The sequence below is a fragment of the Ambystoma mexicanum genome, chromosome 1p (genome assembly GCF_040938575.1).
Source record: "Ambystoma mexicanum isolate Mex_15411 chromosome 1p, UKY_AmexF1_1, whole genome shotgun sequence".
Classification (NCBI taxonomy): Eukaryota; Metazoa; Chordata; class Amphibia; order Caudata; family Ambystomatidae; genus Ambystoma; species Ambystoma mexicanum.
Genome location: NC_090921.1, coordinates 839,726,754 through 839,749,810, shown reverse-complemented (window position 1 = coordinate 839,749,810; position 23,057 = coordinate 839,726,754). Strand labels below are relative to the sequence as shown.

General features: G+C 47.5%; 1 protein-coding gene across 1 annotated transcript in view; it reads right to left on the bottom strand.

Annotated features, from left to right (window-relative positions):
- CCT3 (chaperonin containing TCP1 subunit 3) overlaps nucleotides 1-23,057 on the bottom strand; it is a 538,625-nt gene that overhangs the window by 444,472 nt on the left and 71,096 nt on the right. Inside the window, exon 3 of the mRNA XM_069652818.1 lies at nucleotides 3,624-3,674. Coding sequence (XP_069508919.1) covers nucleotides 3,624-3,674 — 51 coding nt within the window. The remainder of the gene's footprint in view (nucleotides 1-3,623; nucleotides 3,675-23,057) is intronic.

The following is a 23,057-nucleotide window of genomic DNA, read 5'->3' as shown; positions in this document are numbered from 1 at the left end:
TGGTGGAATCACTAGGCTTTGACAGCCAATTGGCTAGAGCTTTTTTTACTGGTACATAGTGCTAGTAGGTATACCGTGAACCAGGAATTAGAGTGCATGGAATTTCTCTTTTTTGGCTTAATTGGGGCCATGGCGTCAATGGCTCTGGTGAGGGTGTTGGAGTAGATGTCGGCGAGTGAGCTGGGGGTTTTGAGATCCGGGACATCTAGGAAAGGAAGGTTATCCTTTAGTTTTTTTAAGCTTCTAACCTTAGCTGGGGGGGCATATGAGAGTACCTTAGTGGAGGGTTCAGTGGGCACAGTGAATTGGATACAGTTGTGATCCGTCCACTGGTAGGCCGAGTTGGAAGTGACAGTGGATGAGCAATTGAGGTCTGCCACCCAGTCGAGGGTGCAGCCTTTACAATGAGTTGGGCATGTAACATTTTGTTGGAACCCAAGGTCCTTAAGTTCATTGGCAAGGGCTGAGGCTGCTTTGTTCTTGAGACCTAGATAGAAGTCTCGCAGTAAGATGGTTTTTGTGGATCTTAAGGTGTTACGAATATGGAGAAGGTGCCCTTGGAAGTCGGGGGCTGTGCCTGGGGGCCCATATATGATATGTAAATGTATAGTACAGTTAGGGGACAAGGACAATTTGGATGAAAGGTCGGCGTTAGCTTCCCAGGGGTAGTTGCACAGCCTGATGGATAGTGCATCCTTGGACATGAGCGATACACCTCCACCTTTCAAGAGCGGTCTATCTTGTCGGAGGATGGAGTATCCCTGAAGTAGAGCGAGAGAGACTGCATGGAGCCATGTTTCCGTGATGGCAAGTAGATCTAGATCACGAGTGGTGAGGAGGCTGTTCATTTCGGGAGCATGGGCGGAGAGAGTGAGCATTAATAAGAGCACACGAGAGCGTGTGAAGGGGTGTTTGTTTAGTGAGGGAAGAAGGGTGCAGAGAAGTAGATGAGTGAAGGAGAGGGATTACCGAGGAGGAGGTGGAATGGATACGTTTGGTGGTTTGAGGTAAGAGCGTGCAGGTAGACTGTGCAGGGAGGCAGAGGGCCATTTGGGGTGGTGCCAAGCGTGATGTGGCGGGCAGGGCGTTAGAACTTGGCCATGGGATTTTGTGAGGATGTGGATGTGATGAGAGAGAGACCAGTTTAAGATTTCTCCTAGCCGTGGGGTTCCGGAGGCTGGGGTATAGTGAGGGTTCAGTGCATGACCTGAGCCTGGCAATCCTAGATACTAGGTGGGTTTGAAAGTCTGGAGGGGCCGTAAGGTTGCTCATAGAGGGAGTGTGAAGTGGACGGGAGTGTGGGGGAGAGGGATATGTTCAAGTGGGCATCATGGATGGATCAGTGTGCGTGTTTGTAGCTAGTGTGAGTTTTACTGCAAAGAAGAGTTGTCGCGTTAGAGTGGTGCATGGAGTGTTTTGATGTGCGAGTATATGAGGGCAGAGGTTGCGTAGTGGGATACATTGGTATGCAAAGGTGGGGCGAATGCAGTTAGGCGGGTATAGTGTTAGTTACCGGTGGTGAGCAATGAGATGGCAAAAGAGCAGCTAGGCTGGCTTTCTGGACGCGCAATGGGCGAGTACGATATGCAATTGCCACAATGGGGAAACGGTACAGTTGTCAGGTAGACTGGCAGTGGCAGGGGGTGAACACAATACAATTTTGACAATTGAGAAGCCGGCAGACTGGCCTAGGTAAGGGGGTGGACATGAAATACAGTTTTACCAATTGAGGCGGCGGTAGACTGACCGTGGCAAGGCGTGAACACAGCAGGCATTGTGAGCATAGGCTTGAAATTAGGAATTGTAGCCTCTGAGTGAGCGTCAGGGTTGGGGAGGGGGGTGGGGGGTGGAGGCGTGCAAGTGTGTAAAACACTGAGGTTGTTACTACAGTAGATTACTACTGTAGTAGTACTCACTGAGCTGGACGGTTGTAGGAGAGGCAGAGTAACTGGCAGACGGTATGATCGGCTACGGACAGGTACAGACAGGCAAGTGCCTTCCGTGGAAGGGCCCCGCCGGAAGGTGCTAGCCGGCCCACTTTTTGAAGAGCTGGGAAGGTAACCCCATCCTGGGGTCCCCCAACTGTATATGTAAATAGGCTTATGTAAGATTGTACATACCTAGCAAGAGTGTTGAGGGAGAGGCTTTGTGTGTAATGTGTGGCCTCTGTTCCTCAACATATTCTGAATTTGTTGACTTTCCTTCACAATACTCTTCCTCCAAAAGGTAAGCCTGACTGCTCAATCACTACCTTTCAGAGTTTGTTCAAATACCTCGGTGGAATCCGGTTGTACCAAGTTGGCTCCTTAGAGCAGCTGGCCACAGCAGGATCTTTAAAAAAAACATCTTAACCATCAGCACAGTACACCTCACTATCCTCTAAACCAAACTTAAACCTCCCCAGCAGATGCCGGCACAATAGTGCTCCAGCAATGCCTAAAGCATTAGGTCACCTGGCACTCTCGCCTGGCCACCCTTCTCCCCACAACACCCAGAACCAGCCTTATACAAACCCTTTGTTCATCATGTTGCACTATTAACATATGCCATGTTCTGCATAGCATGAATATACTATCTTTGTACAACAATTGCATGCTGGACCCCCCCCTGCATACCACCCATGCCTTCCACTGCATGACAGGTTTTGTGCTCCCAACTCTATCAATCTGCAGTATCCATCTTTATTTTTTGAAGCCATTTTATGTGCAATAATGTAACTTACAAACTAGTACCTAAATAAAAATGGCAAACACCAATTAAAACAATTTTGAAAGAATGCATTAGATAATTATAGTAAGGGCATGGACACGCCAAGAGCAAGATTTAGGGGGGGGGTCATGTGCATGGATAGGACCAGTGGCAGGAAATACCTCTGGCACCCCATAATCTGTGAAGAGAAGTGGTCTTTATTATTCATATAGGCGTGTGCAGGTATTGAATATTGTTGAAAATGAGGCCAATGCCATACCGTCTTATACTATTAATTTGTATGTGGGACGATGGCTGTCCACTGTTAATATGGAAACTTGATGAATTAAAACAGTCATGCAGAGAATGAGGAATCATTAAAAAAAGTTTGGCCATCTGTTAATCTTTTACAGTTCTAGCAGTTGATTCTCTATTTAAGGCATTTATTTGTATGATTTTGCTCGATCTTTACAGTATATTTCAGCTTCTCTTCAGATTGTGCTTATGTTTCAATCATAACAGGTATTTCGTGTGGCCTCCTATGGCCTTACTGTTTCTTTCAGCCATAACTCGCATATGCATTTTCTTTGATAGAATTTTGTAACATGTAATACGGCCTAGGTCATTATAGTTGCCGAATCTTGAGCTATACTTTCAAATTCATGCTGAACATTAAATTGTGAATATCGTCGTTGCTGGTCTTGAATTGATTGAAGGGTTTGCTAATATGCGAGTCTTTATGAATAGATTAATGTAGTATATTTATATTATGTTTTGAAATTAAAAGGAATCACTGATCAAACCATTGTGCGTTTCGTACACCCTCACTCGTTTCAAGCAACAACCAGCCAGAAGTAGTGATGGGAGAAATAAGATTAGTGCAGTGGCGCATTTCCTTGACTTAAGAGCATACAGTTCTTTCCAAACAAAATTACCTTCATCATAGCCCTTGGTCCTAAACATGTTCGAATGACATCAGCAATAGTCTGAAAATGAAAAATAACAAAGTCAAAACTAATGACAAAGCAACATTTACACTTCAGTGTACATTATTTGGGATCAAGCACACAACGAAAATGGAAAACCTGCAACAGGGAAATCGTTATCCAAACTATGTATTCATTACAGATAATTACATTTTGAAAACATTGAAAAAGAAATTTCAAGCATGCAAATATGCAAATGCTCCCCAATGTGCTCCTGTACATAGCTGGATGAAGAAAGTGTGCACATCAATGTTATCATAGCCATTACAAGAGCCCCACAATGCGAACCATTAAGTAGAACGAAAATAAAAACAAAAAAAAAAAAAACAAAACACAGCTGGACGGCACTTAAGAAATGGTGTCCAGGAAACTACAGAACACTGAGGTGATCCGATTGACTAACTTAGTTGTCAGGCATGCAAATCTGAAGGGTATGGCATGAAGACGACAGTATGCAATTGTGAATGTAAAAGTGTGGCCCAGAAGATGGAGGGTAGTATAGCACTCTTGCCTGCAGGGTATACAAAAGATATTCGCAAGGCAAGAGGTCAGTTTGTTTTCCTTACATAAAAGGACCATAGCATAAGTAATGGCAAGTCTGAAATAAGCAAAGGTGCACATATATTTACAGTTTGGTGGCAATATCCATCTAAATGAGGACCCAAAAATAAATAAATATTTTTTTTTAAAAAAGGCTATTCTACCCAACAACTAGTGTTGCCCTTTTAATCATTGGGCACACACCAGTGCCAGTCTTAAGAGGTTATGGGTGGGAAAAGTGTGCTCCCGGAATTTGCATACAGTGACTTAGGAGGAACAGACACCTCCCCCCACCCCCCATGGAATTTTGCAATTGCAAGGTTCGATCCTCCCCAGGGAAGAGTTCCCCATTTGACTACTTGCAAGATCTAAAGTATTTTTCCTGGCTAATTTAGTGTCTGAACTTTATTTCTGGGTAGGCAAAGTTAAAACCAGACCACTAAGGAGGTAAAGGAGGCAATAGCTAAAACGAAGCAGAGCACAAAGAAGAACTGGCTCCACTGGCTCCACCATTTGTCACTGGCACTCTCTGCATTGCGCAATAAGCCTGGCTCCGACCACCATTTAACGCCCATGAGATTGACAGACCAACGCATGCAAATCCCACTGGCTCCTCCCACAAGGGCATTGACGGACGCAGAGAATAGTGCAAATGTGCTGGGTCAGGAGATGTACGATTACATTACTTAATTGGTTGCTAGTGCCCCTTTATCACTCGCCAATACAACACCGGGGAGGCCCAGAAGGCAGCAGAGAAGGCAACAGTGACAATGAACTTTAGGACTCTGGGACAAAAAAACATTTGAGGGGAAGACTGTGTGGTACCACCGCTCGGACTTCAAGCCCTACCAAGTAGCGGCCTCGCCTGGCAACAAATTCAACAGGGCCAACGATCAGCAGCAAAACGATAATCTTTAACTTACACTGCCGAGTGGAGGACTCCCAATGGTTACTCGTTCAAACTACACATACATTTAGGTGAGGATATAGCTTGTTATCTTATTCTCTACATACATTTGTAGAGCAAGCCGACTGTAATAATTGATGATTGTCTAAGTTACCGGCTGACTAGCACCCCAATACTTTCACGGACCAATTAATCCACAACTTGAGAAGGCCAGCAGATTCCAAGCATGGCCACCCAGAGTGTACCATCTCACTTCGTAGAATATTTGGCCCAAGCTTACCCACAACTTGACAAGACAACCCTTTATTCTCGCCATATTGAGGGGCCTAGGAGTTAGTGTGGGAGCAGGTGTTTGCGATTAATGACTACCTGGTCTACGGAGCTTAAAGAATTAACTAAATACTAACCCAATAACACACCTTTTTGCGCATGTCAGGCGGGCAACTACATCTTCAAACTGCACAAGAAACATGCAGGACAGGTAAAGATGGGTGAAATAAAAAAAACATTTCTGTGTCTCTTTATTCCAAATGGAGTATTTGCATTTATATTTAGGAGAATATCACTACTTGCCAGCGCTACCGCTACATTACCCCAACCACAGCAGGTGGAACAAGCACGTCAGGCGGACAGAAGAGCACGGTAAGGAGAGGTAAGTGCAGTGTGGAGACAGCCATGAAAGGGGTAAATATCACACTGACACTGCTCAAGTGTTTGGTACAAGCAGATAACAAAAGTAGGCAAGGGAACCACTGGGGAGAGCCATTATGTCTGCTCATTGATTCCCCTATGCCATGAGTGCCTCCAGAACGTTTATAGCAACTGAAATACCAGCGGCAAGAGCACAGTGCCTGATGTACCTGGCAATGGTAACTCGAGGGAGATATCAAGGGAAGACAGCAAAACTGAGGTGGGTGTCTCAAGCAACGCTCCCATATGAGGACAATTACATGAAGACACTCCATATGAACAATAATTTGCAGTTAGATGAAGCAATACAATATATAACTGAGGGACGACAAGCAGGGGGACACAGACTATAACTCTGAAACCATTGACAAGGGTGAAAGATAGGAGGAGAGCCTGGGTGCGGAGAGAGACCGCAGATACTGGTGTATGGTCAAGTATACATGGAGGATGGAAGGATGGAGTGGTAGGGAGCAAGGCGCTCACTCTAGCGCAATCTCCAGTGAATAAGGTGCAAGAAGAAAATAATAAATGCCTGAACGAGTGGAACGCAAGTGCAAGATTGCTCACGTGGGTGCAGAATGAAGACGCCAGCCCTCTTTCCCCAACTTCCACCTCCATCATTTTGGTAAATGTAAGATGCCGAAACATAGAAAAACATACGGCGAGGAGGACAGGCACTGCAGTACCGATGGATCACTACTGGGCGTGCGGATCCAAGGCATATGAGGAGCTGCCTCCCAACTGGGGTGCAGTTTGCTCGGTTGTACACAAATATGCCATTGTTGGTTGTGCCATGGAAGGATGTATTGAGGACTTCCTGAAGATGGAGACTAACAAAAAGGAAGAAAAGGTCTGTGGAAGGATAACAAACAGGCAAAGGCCGGCGAAAATTAGTAGAGTGAAAAGAAGGAACTATTTCTCACGGAAATCAGAAGAAACACTGGATGAATTGCCAGGAGAAGACAGACTGTTTAGCAGAATGTTATTTGCATCATTCATTCCATCTGTACAGACGTACACAAATTAGAAATGGCTGCAGCTGGGAATGACTAAACTCCACAGTGAAAGGGTTCAACGCAATAAAGGAATAGCTCCAAGTAGTGAGGTTGTTGGCGCTCCAGAATAGATATGTTCTGGACCTGCTCACAAGAATGGAAGGAGGAGTTTGCGCAAACAATGGGAGTTCCCGTTGCACATTTATACCTGCCAATGACTGAGAACAGGACACTAACTCAGCTATCACAGATGCATGCTAAAATGGAAGAGGAAGCAAAGGGTACTGGAAAGGACCAAAGCTGGACGGCATACATATGGTCATGGATGCTGTCATGGCCATCAGATGGGCTGAAGGTGATATTGGGAGCACTCGTACTGGCAGGACTAACACTATGCGTGCTGAAGATCTATCGTTTAGTGCAAAAAGTCAGCAGAGGAAACTGCAGAGGAAACTATCGGAATGAAGATCTTAATGGGTGCAAATATAGAAGGAACAAAAGACAAAATAGTGGAGGAAAGACACGCTGAGAGAATAGCAAACAATGAAATGTTCCCACCTAAAGCAATGAAATTGGAAAACCCATTTGATGCCAAATACTACAAAGGAAAGTATGTGTGGTTCAACCTGGAAGGAGTGTGCAGTTATACGGAATGGACGTTTGACGATAATGTATTACTATGGACACCTCAGAGGAATAACGAAGATATGGCAGCTGAGAGCTAAAGGCTCAACATATCAGGATGTGGTCGAGCAGAGGGGGGACTCAGGAGGGGGGCGGGGTCCCGAGACCTCCCCTCCGCCTTCCTAAGTTCATGTCAAGAAGAAAAGCCAGAAATGCTCGCAGCCACCCATTTTATTTCGGATGAGTCCCAAGTGCACCAATGACTGACAAGTACACTGAAAAGGTATCCTCTCAGCCAGCCATACAGATGGAATACAATGCAAATCTTCCATGTGTGGGAAAAGAGCCTGTGATCGTGGACCGAAGTCTATATGGACAGCCTTGACTAAGCACCAAGAAGCAATGAAGTTGACGTCACTAGTGACACCACAACGTGGCAACACGAAGCACATTCGTAATCCACACTGCATCACATAAACACACCCGTATACATGAAGAACATAAGTGCACAGTTCTATAGCTAGAGGACAGATACATATACGTGCAGTCATTGCTTTTATTTTTTCATTAGCAGAATCCACTAACGTTGAAACAGCAAGGCACAAGAGATCCTGAACAAGCTTGCAGAAGCTGAATGCAAAAAAAAAAACCTATGGGACTACAGGGATATATATGGAACCTGATGGGACCAAGATGATGTCAGTCCCTCCTGGGTCTTTTGTTCCAGTAGCCCGACTTGGGGTCTTTCCAAGGCCTTCCTTCCAGTTCACTGAGTACCGCGTCCCGATCTCGCAGGTCTGAAGTTCTTCAGGGGATGCTGCAGCACAGCTCCCACTTCTCATTGGTCTTCCGCGTTGGTGCACCTGTTTTAGTTGCTTACCATGGGTTCTGCACCGTCAGTTCCAACAGGTGCCAGTCGACCATGGTTAAGGACGTCAAGTATCTTCTCGGTATGGCGGCGACAAGCTTTTCCAGCTCCGGACCAGACTGTAGGGAGCAGCATTCCAGGGGCTTCCTTGCTCCTTTGCGCTCAAATCCATCTGCGTGGGCTGGCTGTCTGAATCCGTCTCAAATGGGTATGGGCCGTCCTCTGAATCTTGGCACCACAGGCTTGCGTGCTGCACTTCAGCTCACTCTCCTTCATTCAATGTCAAAGGGTATTTATATACATCTCTGAAAGGAGATGGCACACTCCATTGGTTTTGTGTTGTGTTGTCAACAGTATAGGGTCAGAAACCAAAAGCAGGCAAAACTTTCCGACAGTGATTTGGCGCAACTCCCAAATATCCATTTCAGGAAACACATTTCTTCAACAAGGTAGGGAGGGAGACAGCTTCCCTGCTAAGTGACGGCCTATTCGCTAAGGTGGAAGGACCCCCACATGGGATCCCACTTTCCGTCCCCTAGAGGGTGTTGCATGTAGCGGGCTCACCGGCCTGGTACTAAAAGGGGGTGGCTCCCCCTTGGGGACGAATTCCCTTGATTCATCACAATACAATGTAGTACCTAGAGGAAGTGAAGGGGCTTAATTCAAAACAATGCCCCAAAAAGGGACACAAAAAGTAGACCCAGAATACAACTGCCACTGCCAGCCCTCCCCCAACACTGGAACTTGCCGGATGAAGATTTTTGATTGTATGTCGGACCTGCACAAGTGTGTCTAGTTTTAGTATTAAAAAAAATATAGTCAAATACGCCATCCGCTTATGTATATTTGGAATTTATAAGCTTGAAACCAATAGTGTGCCAGACTTGGAAGCCCAAGATCGGTAAATTAAACAGAGCATTGTGAGGGTTTGAAAAATTAGGGTCTGCAACAGAATTGATTGCTTTCTGATGGTGGGCTTTGGAGCTGGGCTAAGCTCACGATAGGGCCTGGGCAGTGAAGCAAGATGTGTACATGGAGGGCATAAACTTGCTGGACAGCCACTGGCAGCACCTACCAGACCCTGAATCAGGCAGAAGGTGACAACCTCAGCTCCAAGCTCAATGACTTCAGCAGAAGCACAGGAACTACCAGTACAGGTTCATTTTGAGGAGAGAGGACCCAAACTGGAGGCATGCTTTGCTTCCATTTGAAGTACAGAGAACATAAGAAATCTGAAGAAGTGTTGAGGATAAAGCAATGTCGACTTCGGACATTTGGGCCATTTTTTGTACATTCCCGATAGGAGAGCACTGACATGAAGGGCAGCTGCACTAGAGAACAGTGCCTGTGGTATACCTGGCTGTTGCAGCCAATGGGCCCCCAGCCCCGCCCGTCCTTGGGAGGGTGAAGATTAGTTACTCAATGTTCAGCCTCAAGATAGATCTGTGAAGTGTTGCCTTTCAAGTATGGTTTGCTTGAAGGTGCAGATTCCCAGCTCATGTATGTTTATGAATAGCCCTGCACAGCCGTGGCAAGTAGCCTCTTTGGAACAACTGAGACCTATGCTCTGCAATAAGACACAGCTCATTAGGGGCTGGCTACACCATGAGGTACAAATTATTGACACATGCATGTTATCTATGGATATGGGATACATTAATCACTGTATGCATAGGCCGACATCTAGCGGAAGCTGCAGAGTACTACAGTTTTCGAAACTCGAAAAGGGACGTCAACAGGGTATGCCAGTAATACTATCCAGAGTGGGACGTCCACTGTACCCACGGTCCTTCACGCGTCGAGGTGCCTCAGATTGTTTTGTTTCTGACATGAGGTGCATGAAGTGTAGCGCGAGTACAGGTGTATCCAAGCAGATAAATATCAGAAGCTCATAACATCTATGCACCTTCTCGGGGGGGGGGGGGGCGTGGTTAACGGCACATGTGAATCTAAGCACATACAAGCATCAGAAATATTATTACAGTGAGTAATGTATCCCTTCTGAGGATTGTGGAATTTGCTTAGATCATATGCTTTGCATAATTAGCAAGCAGTGTTAGGAGAAAGTGGTGGGTTGTGAGAAGGTTCAGCAGCAAATAGATGTTATAGAACCGCTTTTCCCACCTATGCATCTGCTTTGGAATGAGTGTCAATGCAGTAGTGCTGAGTGCAAGTGTGTACTGAGCTCCATGTAGATGCTTTGCAAATGCTGTATAAGGGGACATTTTTGCGATAAATGCCAGAGTAGCTCCTGTGCTCCTTGTGGAGCGAGCGCTTGGTGTGAGAAAGGCAGTGTTTTGTTTGATAATGAATAGCACAGTTGTATGCATCTGACTATCCATCTGGAGATGACATTTTTGGAAATACAGTCTCCTTCTCCGCCTGGTGCTATGGAGACAAACAATTGGTCTGTTTTCCTAAGCGATCTTGTCTTGTTTACTTAGTAAAGGACAACCCTCCTTAATAGTGTGGAGTTTTACCTCAACTGAGCTAGTTGGATTCTGGAAGAAAGCCGGTAGCTCAGTGGACTGGTTCACGTGGAATTTGGAAATGAACTTCAGAGAGAACATAGATGTGTACGTAAAACCAGTCTGTCTTTGTGTATGACAAAGAAAGGCTCCTGCACTGACAAAGCTTGCAATTCACCAACTCTTCTTATGGAAGGAATAGCCACCAAAGAAGGCAGCCTTGTATGTCGGGTGTTTAAGACTTGACTTATGCATAGGCTCGAATGGGGGACCCATGAGCTTTGCAAGTACTTCATTGAGGTCTCAGCCTGGCGGTGGGTTTGAAATTGGAGGGTGGAGTCTTTACTCCCTCGACGAATGCCTTGATGACCGTCACTTTCCACCACAATACTTTATTCGAGGAAGCAGTGTAAGCCGATAAAGCCGCCAGGTGTACCTTTATAGAGTTGAATACTAACCCTGAGTCTAGCAAGTGGAGCATATAACTTAGAATGTGGGAAGGAGTACATTCTATGGGGTTTATTTGTTTAGACTGGCACCAAATTACAAATCTCCTCCACTTGTCGAAATAACTGTGTGTTTGGTTTTCGTGCCTCCTTGAGGATTTCCATACACCACTGTGGTAGATTAAGATGTCCCCACTCGGACCACAGGAGCCATGGTGCCAAGTTCGTGGAGTGTGGTTGAGGGTGCACTGTTATTACCTCCATGTTGGGTCAATGGATTGGTCTGACACAGGAGTTTGATTGGTGGGGGGATTGCACATCGCCAGTTTGCACAGATTTGGATACCATGGCTGCCTTAACCACATGGGAGCAACTAGGATGAGCGTCATCTGTTCTCTGTGAATCGTGTTCACTACTCTGCTCATTAAAAAGGAGTCGGGGCTTGGGGGGGGGGGGGGGGGTTATAGCATAAGCAAATTTCCCTTACCAGTTCATCCATAGGGCGATCCCCTTGAAGTCTGGTTGGGGGAACATGGGAGTGAAGTCTGGGCATTGCTCGTTTTCTCTTGTAGCAAAAAAGTCTAGTGTGGGGTAACCGGACTGAAGATGTGGTCTGCGACACTTGGGTTTAGTTGCCACTCGTGCTCCTCTGGTAGGAGATCTCTGATCAGTCTGCCAAAGTGTTGAGAACCCCTGGAACATGTTGGGTGGATAAAAACATCCCCCGTCTGAGTGCCCATATCCCTGCCAGCTTGGACAGATTTGGAGCGAGTGTGCCCCCCGCTGCGTGAGGACATAGAACATTGCAGTGGTGCTGTCTGTTAGGATTTGAACCAACTGGTTCGTCAGCTGTGCTTCGAATGCTTGAAGCGCTTTGAATACTGCTAGTAGTTCCAGCAGGTTGATGTGGTTCTGTGCAGTGACGCAAGTCCACAGACCGTGTGCTGAAGGTAGTGCCCACCCCCCCCCCCCGGAGAGGGATGGTCTGTTATAACAACTGCTTGCGCTTTCGGGTTGTGGAAGGGTTTTCCCCTTTAACAGGTTCTCCTTTGTCCACCACAGTAGATTGTGTACTAGTGTTGGCGAAACAACCACTAGATCGTCCCACTGACTGCTTGCCTGAGACCATTGTTTCGACAACCAAACCTGCACGTGGCGCATGTGCAGATGGGTGTGTGGGACCATGTAAAAGCACGCCGCCATCATGCCTAGTAAATCGCATTGCTTTGCATATGCTTATCTGGCGACCGGCTTAATATAGAGGTATTTGCTGTAGCATGTTTTGAACCCTTTCCATAGATGGAAAGACTAACCATGCTTCCGTGTTCAATACAGCCCCTAGGAACTGTTTTGTTGCGTTTGGCACAAGGCTTGGCTTTCTCGTTTATTGAGAAGACCAATTGGAAGAGAAGGTTTATGGTTCTTTGCGCGTTATACCTGCAAAGATGGTGTGATTCCCCTGTGATCAGCCAGTCGTCCAGGTAGGGGTACACTGGGATTGCCTCCCTGCACAGGTGCGCTGCCACCACCGCCAGTACCTTGGTGAATACCCTGGGAGCAGATGCTATTGCAAAGGGTAGCACCTTGAATTGGTAGTGCTGGATTGCCATCTTGAAATGCAAGAGTTTTCTGTGCACCGGGAACACTGAAATCTGAAAATAGGCATCTTTCATATCCAGTGTTGCCATGTAGTCTGCCCGCTTTAGCAGGGGGATTACCTCTTGTAGCGTTGTCATACAGAATTTTGGTGGCTTTACATAACTGTTTGCAGGGCGTAAGTGTAGCACTGGGCGCATAGATCATTTTTTTTGGCACAAGGAAGTAGGTTGAATATATACCCTCGTTTACCTCGTTCACTGGTACGATCTCTAATTCTCTATGGCGTCCTTGCGTAGCAGAGCGCCAACTTCTTCGAGAAGGACGAGTTTTTCTCTCGTTGATCTTCCTTGACGCGTGGGATGGTTTGATGGTTTTTGGATGAGCTCCACTCCCGCTAGCGTCGATGACACCCACTTATCTTCGGGGATTCCATCCCATGAGTGGGTGAAGTGTGAGATGCGCCCCCTGCTGCGCCCCCCCCCACCCCCATTTGGAGAGGGAGGGGACCTGTAGCAGGCTGTCATTGCTTAGGAGGTTTACCTCCACCTCTAAATGTGAAGGACCTCCCCCGGTCACGAGATCGGCGCTGGCCCCTTTATCACGCTTGTACACAAGTGTTTCAGAGCGCGACCAGGCAAAGGGAAGTGAACAAGGGAGAAACAAAAACACTGATCTTACTAGGCCCAGTAATATTGACAACACGCAATTGCATGGAAAAGGGACGGGAGAGGGGGAAGAGTAGAAAGTGCGGTACAGAGGAGAGAAACAGAATAAATAAAATATAGGCAATGAGCAGTGGAAGTGCAGCCAGCAAGTGGCAAGTGCTAGATTAGTCTATAGGGATTAGTCAGATAGGGTGTGTCTGATAAGTGCAGAAGAAGGGTGGGAGGGGGACTGTATGGGTACAAATACAGACCCCAGTGCAGGGGTGGCCTGGAGGCAGTGCAGGAAGGAGGCAGGGTGAACAGGTAACTGGGCCAGAAGGTGGCCATGTGCACAGTACCGAGAGAGACGACAGATCAGCAGGGGAGGGGTGTTTGGAGGGGGGGGGATTAAAGGCGGAAGCGAAGAGGACAGTCTTGAGATGCTTATGGAACGGGAGATGGTTCTCAAGATTCAAGGGGGCCGGGAGGCTGTTCCAAAGGGAGGCCCCACCCGAAGACAGATCTACCCCCAGCTAGTTTCTTTGAAAACGACTGACCCTGAGGGAGTTAGGAGTAGAGGAGTGCAGGGATCGAGAGGGGAGGTATTTACAGAGGGATAGTTGAAGGTATTTTGGACCCAGGTCCCAGAATGCCTTGTGGACAATGCAGAGGGTTTTAAATGCAATCCTTGCATCCACAGGCAGCCAATGCAGGGATTTCAGAGCTCGAGAGATACAAACACCCCCCCCCCCCCCCCCAGGCTTGAGGCCGAGGACAAGTCTTGTAGTCCTGTTCTGGATTAGCTGTAAAGGGCGGAGATTGGAGGCAGGTAGATTTAGAAAGAGGCTGTTACAGTAGTCCAGCCTAGACCGAACCAGAGCTTGGGAGACAGTGAGCTTCGCAGGAAAGGCAGAGTACCTCGAAGGAGCTGCAGTAAGAAGTTAGAGACATCAGAGATGTGTGCAGAGAAGGAAAGTGTGGAGTCAAAGATGACCCAGAGGTTCTTAGCCTCACAGGTAGGGGTAGGAGGAGGGACATTGGAGGCAGGCCAGAGTGAGGGGAAACACAGGAGAAGGTGTACCAATGAGGAGGATCTCAGTCTTATTGGCAATTAGACAAAGATCGTTGGCAGCACACCAATTCTGAAGGCAATCCGAGATGAGGGACGGAGAGGAGGTGGCTGAAGGAAGCCTGAAAATGAGTTGGGTGTCATCAGCATAGCACTGGAAGTTTGAGCAGAAAATGGAACTGCAGTAAGAGTTGCCAGGTATTGGTTGAAAATGCAGGGCGAGAGGTTAGACCCCTGGGGTACAACACAGCTAGAGGAAGATAGAAGAGAAGAAGGACCCAAATTGTACCTGGGAGGGTCGGTCAGAAAGGAAAGGGGTCAGCCAGGCCAGAGCCTGATCGTCTCCGTGACAAACTGGATATCACCGATTGAGCAGGGTCGTGTGGTTGACCGTGTCGAAGGCAGAGGCAAGATAAAGTAGGATGAGAACAGAGGCAATATTAGAATCAAGGTTGGACAGCAAGTCTTCACTGATGTTCAGGAGAGCAATTTGTGCTTCTGGCAGCTCTGAAACCAGATTAGTTTTCATGGAGAGAATCGACAGTCGGAATGAAGGTTAAGCTGAGAGATGGCCAGCTTTTCCAGGCGCTTAACTCAAAAAGGGAGTAATGGAAATTGGGCAATAGTTAGCCGGACAAGACGGATCAGATGTGGGTTTCTTGAGGAGAGGATGCATAAGGGAGTTCAGAGGGGAGGGGAAAGATCCAGAGGCAAAGGAGTGGTTGCAGAAACAGCGAGGGCCGGAGCAAGGGTATCAATGTGGTCCTTAATGGTTTTAGAGAAATGGGGATGACCCATTTTGATGCTTTGATAGAATGGACTTGTCTAGCGACCTCATCAGGGGAGGAAAGGAGGAGAAAGAGGGGGGTGGGGGGGATAGCTGAGGGAGGGTCAGCCCGCCGAGAAGGAGAGGGAGGAGGGGAAGAGGAGGGTGGTGTGGACAGGATGTCCTGAGTTTTGGAAATAAAGTGAGAGGCAAGGGCATTGCTGGGAGGCGAGAGGTGGTGTGGAGACAGCAGCAGGGTTGGCAAGCTCCTTGCAGATTTTAAAGAGTTCGGCCAAGTTGTTAGATGCTGCAGAGACGGAGGCTTGAATGTGGACTCTTCTTGTTGCGGACAGCGACTCAGTATTGTCTTTGGAGCAGATGGCAGGCCTCCATTGCCTCTCAGCCGCCCTACACTTACGTTTAAGTGTAGTTAGGTCAGAGTCGTACCAAGAGTTGCACTTGGCTTTGGACTTCAAGCGGATCCTCATGACAGGGGCAAGAGCATCAAGAGTAGCAGAAATAGACGAGTAGAGAAGGGACAGGGTATGATTCAGCCTGGGGGGGTGGAGGGGTTCTAGCAGACACGCTTCATGGGCCGGATTTCCGAGAAGGTGGGTGGCAATCTTGGAGTAGGCATGATGAGAGATTAGAAGAGAGGAAGCAGTGATCGCTCCAGGAGAGAGGAGTGGGGAGTAGAGAGGGGAAGGCCAGAGGAGATCAAGACATCAAGTGTGTGACCAGACGAGTGAGTCTGGCCGGAACGGAGGATAGAGAGGGATAGTGAATCGCAGAGGTCGTGAAAGTGAGCAGATAAGGAACAGGGTGAATCAAGATGTATGTTGAGGTCACCAAGGAGGAGGAGTTGCGTGGTAGAGAGAGGGGGGGGGCACAGAGAGGGACTGCAGACAAGGGATCCGAATGCGGAGTAAGTGAGTGGGGATGATCCAAGTAGGAATCCACTCAGGGAAGATCAGTGCTACACCCCCCCCAGGCAGGGTGGATCTGGAGACGGAGAGCATCTTGTAGCCATCAGGGAGGAGTGTGTCAAAGCTTGTGACAGAGCTGGCCGAGAACCATGTTGCGGTAAGACCGAGGACATCAAGGTCACGTTCTTCTAGGAGGTGGCAGATGTCAGGAGTGTGACAGCAGAACGAGAGTTGAGTGTGTGTAGAAGGTTGCCAGCCTTAAAGACCTTCCGGGAGGGGTACAAATCAGAGGTACGCCCTGCAGAGGAGTGGACGGAGCTTGAGATGGGGCAGAAGGAGGGAAAGCAGGGCAAGGTAGCAAAAGGGAGGAGAGTAGGGGACAGCTGGAGATGAGTAAGTTGATGTGAGGGAACCGCCTATCAAAGAGAAGGAGATTGGCTATGACAGTGCCATTTAGGTAGACATTAATGATGACTCTGGAGGAGTCAAAGGAATCCAAGAGAACTTATCAGCGGGTGCCACCATTAATGGGAGAGGAGGAGACAGGACAGAGCACTGGTCCTATGAAGGGTCCAGAGATCTGGCGAAGGAATGACAAAGAATGTCAGGGAGGGTTTGTCTGGCAGAAGGGCTGGAATAGGTATTAGCTATGGGGAGCCTGGGTTGGAGGCCAGCATATCCTTTACATTTTTTCTTACCAGACTGACCAGAAAGGGAAGGATAGTTGATAGTGAAGCAGTTTGCATAGATAGGAGAAAAAGAAAAACGCCATGTGCAGGTAGAGAGAGGAGGCAGAGGGAGAAAATATCCAAGTGCAGCAGTGTGGAACAATCGCAAGCAGGTTACAAAAGAGGATCAAAGTAAAAATGGAAAACAACCCCAATTTGACTAACACACCCAAATTTGTTTACATAACACACCCAAAAATTGACTTATGGTGGCAAATGCTATGCACAGGTAAGGCTGAAGGTTCAGGAAGGGAAGAGAAGGGGCAAGAAGGAGGGAGCTAATCACATGGATTGAGAAGAAAGTCAAGGTAGTCCAGTTACATGGCTGAATGAGCCGACAGCCCCAGGGAGGGTCTGGCATTTGTTGTCGCTTCATGTAGCGACCAAGTAAGCTGACAAGGGCCTTAGAAGTGGACCTTTGGTGAAGGGGGCCGGCTGAAGCCTGCCGGTCCCCAATTGGCCCAAAAATCAACAAGCCAACCTATCACAGCACACAATGGAATTAGCTTGAAAACAGCAGGCATGCAAAGTCAATGCAATAAGGCGGCGGCAATCTTATTGTTGCCACGAGGATCAGGTTAGCAGATTAGGGCAAAGCACATGCCCATTGAAAAGAGGGAAAGTCAGCCTTTTTAAATGGTTTTAAACACAGAGCACTGTTCCTGCGCTATTTAGCTATTTTCAGACAAAAAACGAAATCCCTGCGAGGCTTGCCCCTGGTGGTTATACCAGGAAGCGCCCTGACCCTGTCCGTAACCGGAGCTTTTGGCCACGAAACCGATGAAAATTTGTTCTGCCTCTTTGGCCTGGTGGTTTGTTCATCAGCTGGCCCAGAGATTTTAGTGCATTGTATTCTCCCTTGGCGGACTTTAATGAGTCCTGTATGGCGTTGCCAAATAAGACTAGGTTCCACCAGCATATTAAGTGGTGTAGCCTGGGTCTCAAGTTTAAAGCCGGATTGGCGTACCCACGCGTGGAGCTCAATTATTGTCCCTTCAGCAATAATCCTACCCGTATTGTCTGCGGCATCAATATTATAAGAATGCAGCTGTAAATTGCCTTTCCTTCCGCTGCTACCAGCGCTAGTTGAGACTCATCAGGGTAGTGATCTCATCCCATTTGTGGCAATTATAACTCGCCAACAGGCCAACTGTGTCCCTGTCCTTTTACGGGATGTGGTAACCACAAGCAAATCTCGCTTGAGCTAGCCCCTGATGTAGAGCAGGTCAGATGTCGCTGGGCAGAAAGGTTTTTCAACCCGCGAGTTGACTGCCTGCGTCTGGTTTGGTGTCTCAAGGGAAGGTTGAATCCTTTGGACAGAAGGTAGAATCAGAATTAATTGGGCGACGGCCTTCTTATCCCCCCCCCTCCCAAGATATCCTCTACGAAGTCCTTGTCTAGCCGAGTTGCTTGCGTTTGTACACCAAAGTGCTCAGCTGCCCCAATTAGCATGTCATTATGGAGAGGTTGATTGTCGGCTGGCGAATCAGCCACCAGCGAATCTTGCTGAATTGGTGAGGCAAGATAATAGCCCTCCTCTTCATCATAATGATCAGTTTCTTGATCGGCCTTATGTCTGTGTGAACCTCATACTGATCAACTTGTATAGATTGGACTGGACTTGGAATAAGGAGAGCATCAGGTCGAGCCTTCTTAGTTGGGGGCTGGAAGCCTCAACTGTAGGCGGTGTGGTTTGCAAGTTCTGGAAAGCCTGTGGGGTTTTCTTGAAGAAATTGACTATAAAGGTCATCTGAGTCATGACCCTGTCTGCCTTCCGCAGTCCATGTGGCTGAACTGGGAATGACACCAGGGTACTGAGGGGTAGATCCCTGTCTGAAGGGTGTAGGATGGGTCTGGGGTGTAGACTGGACGGAGTCGAGCCTGGCCTTTGTTCTTTAGGTCTTCTGCCAAGGAACCTGCCGCCTATGGGACAGAGTGTTTCTCCCTATGAGTAGGGATACACTTGTCCTTACTAGGCCCATCCTTAGGCTTATACTTATGATTGGGGCTCTTGGGTGGGGGGGGGGGGGGGGGGGGTGGTTCGGAAGAGTGTTTCCTGGAGTTTTTTGGCTTTTAGCAGGCTCTCAGGGACATGTTTTTTCACTAGGTGAAATTAGCGTTTCTGTAACTTACAGCCATTTGGCATGTGATGTCGAATTTCGACTGTGGGGCGGACCGTAGCCTTTGTCTCCAGACGTCGGCGTTTGGTCGATGTTTTGGGGACAGCGTATTGTTGGCCTTTAGACTTGTGGGGCCGGTCATGGGGCGATCAGGACCTCGAGTGCCCAGAGGACAGGGATTATCTGGATCGCCCCCCTTGCCGACGCTGTGTGTGGGCACAGAGTCGACGATGTCGTAACCTTGCCCAGGGATGTGCGTTTAGTGACGGGGGGGTAGTCGGTAGCGCTTTCCCCGCCAGGTGTCGTCCCCATAACAGAGCCACCGGCCTGTCTCTGGGTCGGGCCTGCACTTGGGAACCCAACGGTTCCCCGTCACCCTCGCTGTCTGTAAAGACAGCGAAACTGCTATCACTGGACCCTCCCTCCACGTCCATGGCAGCCTCGGCCTCCATGGCGTGATGGGCCCAGCGTATAATTCTCCGGTCTCAAAGAGTTTTTGGTTTGAAGAGCTTGCAGGCTCGACAATGCCCCTAGTGATTGCGCACTAGATACAAGTTGCACACCCGGTGCTGGTCTATCCACAGGTATTTTATTGCACGTGGGCACAATTTAAATGGGGTATTCTCCATGTTTAAGGGGAATGGCAGCCAGGTGAAAATGTGAAGTGAAGGGAAAATGCATTCTACAATGACTGCCCCCCACTCTCCCTACTGTAAGGGCCTAGGGCCGGTGCGGTCTTCGGAGGCCGAAAGGGTCTGTTGACGCTGGAATTCGTACAACGGTCATCTTTTCCATTGCGGCGATTAATTGGTCATCCAAGTCGGGTGGAAAAATACAGAACGAGTATACTAATTTTAATTTGACATAAGCAAATGGTGTTAGCTGAAATGAAGTTCACTATAAGCATCTGCTCACGATTTCAGAAAAAAACCAATCTGAGGGACCGACGTGTGAAGGGCCATGGGTACAGTGGACGTTGCACTACGGAGAGTATTACTGGCATGCCCTATTGATGTCCCTTCGAGTTTCAAAAACACCAAAAACAACAAGTGTAATACTCCACAGCTTCCACTAGATGTCGGCTTATGCATAGCATGTGATCTAAGCAGATTCCACAAGCCTCAGAAATATTAATATAAATTCTGGGTTAGCTTGCAGTCAACCATGTTCTTTCTGTTGATATCCTGAATTATTCAGTGGAGCACGGTGGTAAAAGGAAGTAACAATTACCCAACTCAAAGGAACGGATTTGATCCGATTCTTTAAGGAAAAAAAAAAATCCAGATTCTGCCTTTGCATCCCGATGAGATCGCCACATACCATAACTATCCTCCCAGCTCAGGTATAACAAACTAAGATAGAACATAGTCTGCGCCATTACATGACACTATTTACAAGTTCCTTAAATGTTACTTGGAGCTTTAAATGCAGAATAGAGCCAACAGATGCACATTATACAGTACAAGTTTCGGGTTTAAAGGCAGTCAAATAATAACATTTGAGAGAAAAAGGCAGGTGTACTACCAGAGTAAATGAACTCCACACTGAAAGGCGTTAAGAGGGATTTCTAGAATCTGGCCTGGTAGACAGATTTTAGAAGGCCCCCACTAATTATAGTGAACAGGGTACTCCTAAGTTTGCCGAAACCGAATCAAGAATCATAGATGAGCAGCCAAGGCTTATTTTCAAGAGTGGGGCAAGGGCCCTCAATAATATGGCACAAAATAATTAAATTTAGATAAAGTAAAAAATAGTCGTTCATCTGGACACATTGATAAAATGTATCTAAAGGAGTATTATTGCACAATACTCTTATGATACAAGTCTATACATTCACCATAGGTTCAAAGTAGCTTTTTCAGAAAGCTGGTAAATAGATTAAATGCAATAAATGATGGAACCAGGTCACAAGTTAATTCCCCCAACATAAACTGGCCAAACCCTAAGACAAATGAGGGAATCTCTGCAGGTACGTTACAGTTCACTTGTGTTGGTGATAGTTCATCAATTTTACTAAAAGTTAAGTAAATGTTCTCTTATATTTCCGGTTACTCCAACCAGATTCGACAATCAAAAAGGCGAGTGGAAGGAAAAAAAGGAACTTGTTCCCAATGTTATCCTGCGAAGGGCAGGTGGGCTAGATGCACTGCGTTTGCTAACCCAGCCACAGATTTTTCCCAGATGTCCTTGTGGGTTGGTCTTGGGGCTCAATCTGCCGCTGTTGGTTCCAGCAAGCGATAACCAGGAGTTGCGGGTTCAAGGATTCTTCCGGTGGGGTGCAGCTGCAAGATGCAACCTCTGGAGATGAAGAAACACAGCAAACACTAATGCAGACCTCCTCAGGTGACAGTTCCAGAGACCTTCTCCACATGCAGGCGACATGTCCTTCCAGTCGCAAATATTGCTCTAGGACAAGATCCCTTGATGCTGGGACACTGACGTTCAGGGAGGATGCGACTTGTGGAACGAGCGACAACCATTGAAGTTCTATACTTTAACACGGAGGTAGCCACGAGAGGGGCAACTACCGGTTTTACATTGCCCCACACCTAGGCTTTCTGGCACCACAGATGTGGAATGGGACTAGATCGATATCTCACACACACACACACACACACACACACAAGCAGCAGCTGTCCCCGGCAAGTGCATGACCTTACAAAAGACTCCCTGACCTGCCAAGGAAGGAAGAAGACCAAAAACAAGCGAAAATCTTGTGACAGCCATTTTAGGGCACTAGCCAAGTAGCCCTACGTAGTAGTTGCGTATGTGCACACTAGAAATAACACGAACATTGTAGAAATGCAATTGCTGCAACCAGCTTGTCTTTAGGCACACATAAAAATAACCAAAAATGTCAAGTGTAAAAAGCTAGGGTGATACAAAAGTAGGTTATATGTTAAATAGTCTTATAAAGCAAACGTAAACCCGAAGGCATCTTCGCGCTGCAGAGAGGCAAGTCCACAGCATAACCGAAAAGGAAGGTCCTCAGAAAAGAAGGGTCTTCAGGGCCTGCCGAAAGGGCAGATGGTTAGAAGTTGCACGCAGTGACCATGGCAGTTGGTTCCATGTTACTGCAGCTGCCACAGAAAAAGCCCTGCCCCAGGTCCTAGTCTGTCTGACCCGGAGGGGGATTGGTAAAAGTAGGGCAGCCTGGGACAGAAGCAGGCGAGCAGGAACATAATGCACACATTTTTCCTGGAGATATTCAGCTCCTAGTTAATAAAATGTTCAATGCACCAGGCACATGGATTTCAACAAAATCAGTTTTTCAATTGGAAGCCAGTGCAGTGGTTTCAAGAGTGGTGACTTTAGAGCGTGCCGAAGGGCGCATGACTACTCTGGCTGCTGCATTCTGGAGCATTTGAATGCGGTTTATCCGATAGCGAGGTTGGCTGTAGTAAAGTGACTTACATTAGTCAGCTGTATTAAGAACCAGCTCTGATACCACAGGGGCACAGAAGTGGTGAGGGATAAAAAAGGAAGACCCTTCCGCAAAGGTACGCAATTTAAAATGCCCAGATTTGCAGACAGCACCAACCTGCTCCGTCATAGCAAGGGAGGATGAAAACTTTACCCCCAGATTTCTCACTACAGGGGACGGAGAGGGGAACAGCCCAAAGGAAGTTGGCCAGAAGTCAGGAGTCCAGTAAGTAAGAGGACCGTTCCCATCACAAGGGCCTCAGATTTTTACAGCCATTAAGTTTGAGTTCTTGGCCATCCAGGAACCCAAATCCTAAAGGCAGTTTCTCGGGCAGACCGCAGTTTGCGGGCGGGAGAGATCCAGGCGTACCAGAATTTACGTGTCGTCCGCAGAGTAAAAGCAGAAACCATGAGATAGAATAAGAAGGGGGCAACTATAGTTATTAAAGAGAATAGGTGACAGTGCAGATCCCTGTGGAACTCCGCAGAACAGTGAGATAGCTTCAGAGCAAAAAGGTGGCAAAAAGACCAACTGGGTACCGATCGGCCAAAAAAAGCTGTGAACCAATT